Raw genomic sequence first — 928 nt, 5'->3', positions numbered from 1 at the left:
TTCCAGCGGTGCCGGGAGTTCACTTGGTAGCTCACGCACGGGCACGGGGTCCGCGCTGGGTGGCAGAGCCATCTCGCGGTCCCGTTCCTCACACCTTCTTGGCCTCGCCAAAGAGGGAGAATCTTCTGAAGACGATTCAAAAAACGTGCACGCTACCCCTACTTCCCAACAAGCAGGTATACTGGTTCCTACACAGTTCGGAAGTTTACATAGGAGCCAGTACCTGCAGAAGCAGCGCCTCTTACTTAAGATCGGGAGTAGGGGTAGTGAACCAGGAAATTTTACATGGCCAAGAGGCATAGCTGTTGGACCTGACAACAGCATAGTGGTTGCCGACTCGAGCAACCACCGCGTGCAGGTGTTTGACCAGCACGGCAAGTTTGTTAAGGAGTTTGGCTCCTACGGGAGCGCCGAAGGAGAGTTCGACTGCCTGGCAGGTGTGGCAGTCAACAGGATCGGTCAATTCATTATTGCCGATCGCTACAATCACAGAATTCAAATCTTCGATCCGTCCGGCATGTTCCTGCGCGCCTTCGGAAGCCAAGGCAGCGGCGACGGGCGGTTCTCTTACCCTTGGGGCGTGACCACCGACGCCCTCGGCTTCATCTACGTGTGTGACAAGGAGAACCACCGCGTGCAGGTGTTCCAGTCCGACGGGTCCTTCGTCGGCAAATTCGGTTCCATGGGCAACAAACCCGCCCAGCTGGAGCATCCGCACTACATCGCCGTGTCCTCCACCAACCGCGTCATCGTGTCCGACTCCAACAACCACAGGATACAGGTGTTCGACATCAACGGCAAGGTCACCAACACCTTCGGAGCAGAAGGCAGCGCCGAAGGACAGTTCAAGTTCCCAAGGTAAGCAAATGTAGTTACTTCTCAGTGTCAGAAACCAGTATTGAACGTATCAACTCAGTCCCCTGAGACA

At 55.6% G+C, this 928-nt stretch overlaps 1 protein-coding gene across 1 annotated transcript in view; it reads left to right on the top strand.

Annotated features, from left to right (window-relative positions):
- The window catches only part of LOC119588306 (RING finger protein nhl-1-like), a gene marked incomplete in the record, with an annotated part of 50,140 nt that overhangs the window by 45,071 nt on the left and 4,141 nt on the right, over positions 1-928 (top strand). Inside the window, 1 exon segment of the mRNA XM_037936999.1 lies at positions 1-858. Within this exon segment, the coding sequence (XP_037792927.1) occupies positions 1-858 (858 nt within the window).

This window comes from Penaeus monodon, chromosome 23 (genome assembly GCF_015228065.2).
Source record: "Penaeus monodon isolate SGIC_2016 chromosome 23, NSTDA_Pmon_1, whole genome shotgun sequence".
Taxonomy (NCBI): Eukaryota; Metazoa; Arthropoda; class Malacostraca; order Decapoda; family Penaeidae; genus Penaeus; species Penaeus monodon.
This window is presented reverse-complemented; position numbering and strand designations above follow the sequence as displayed.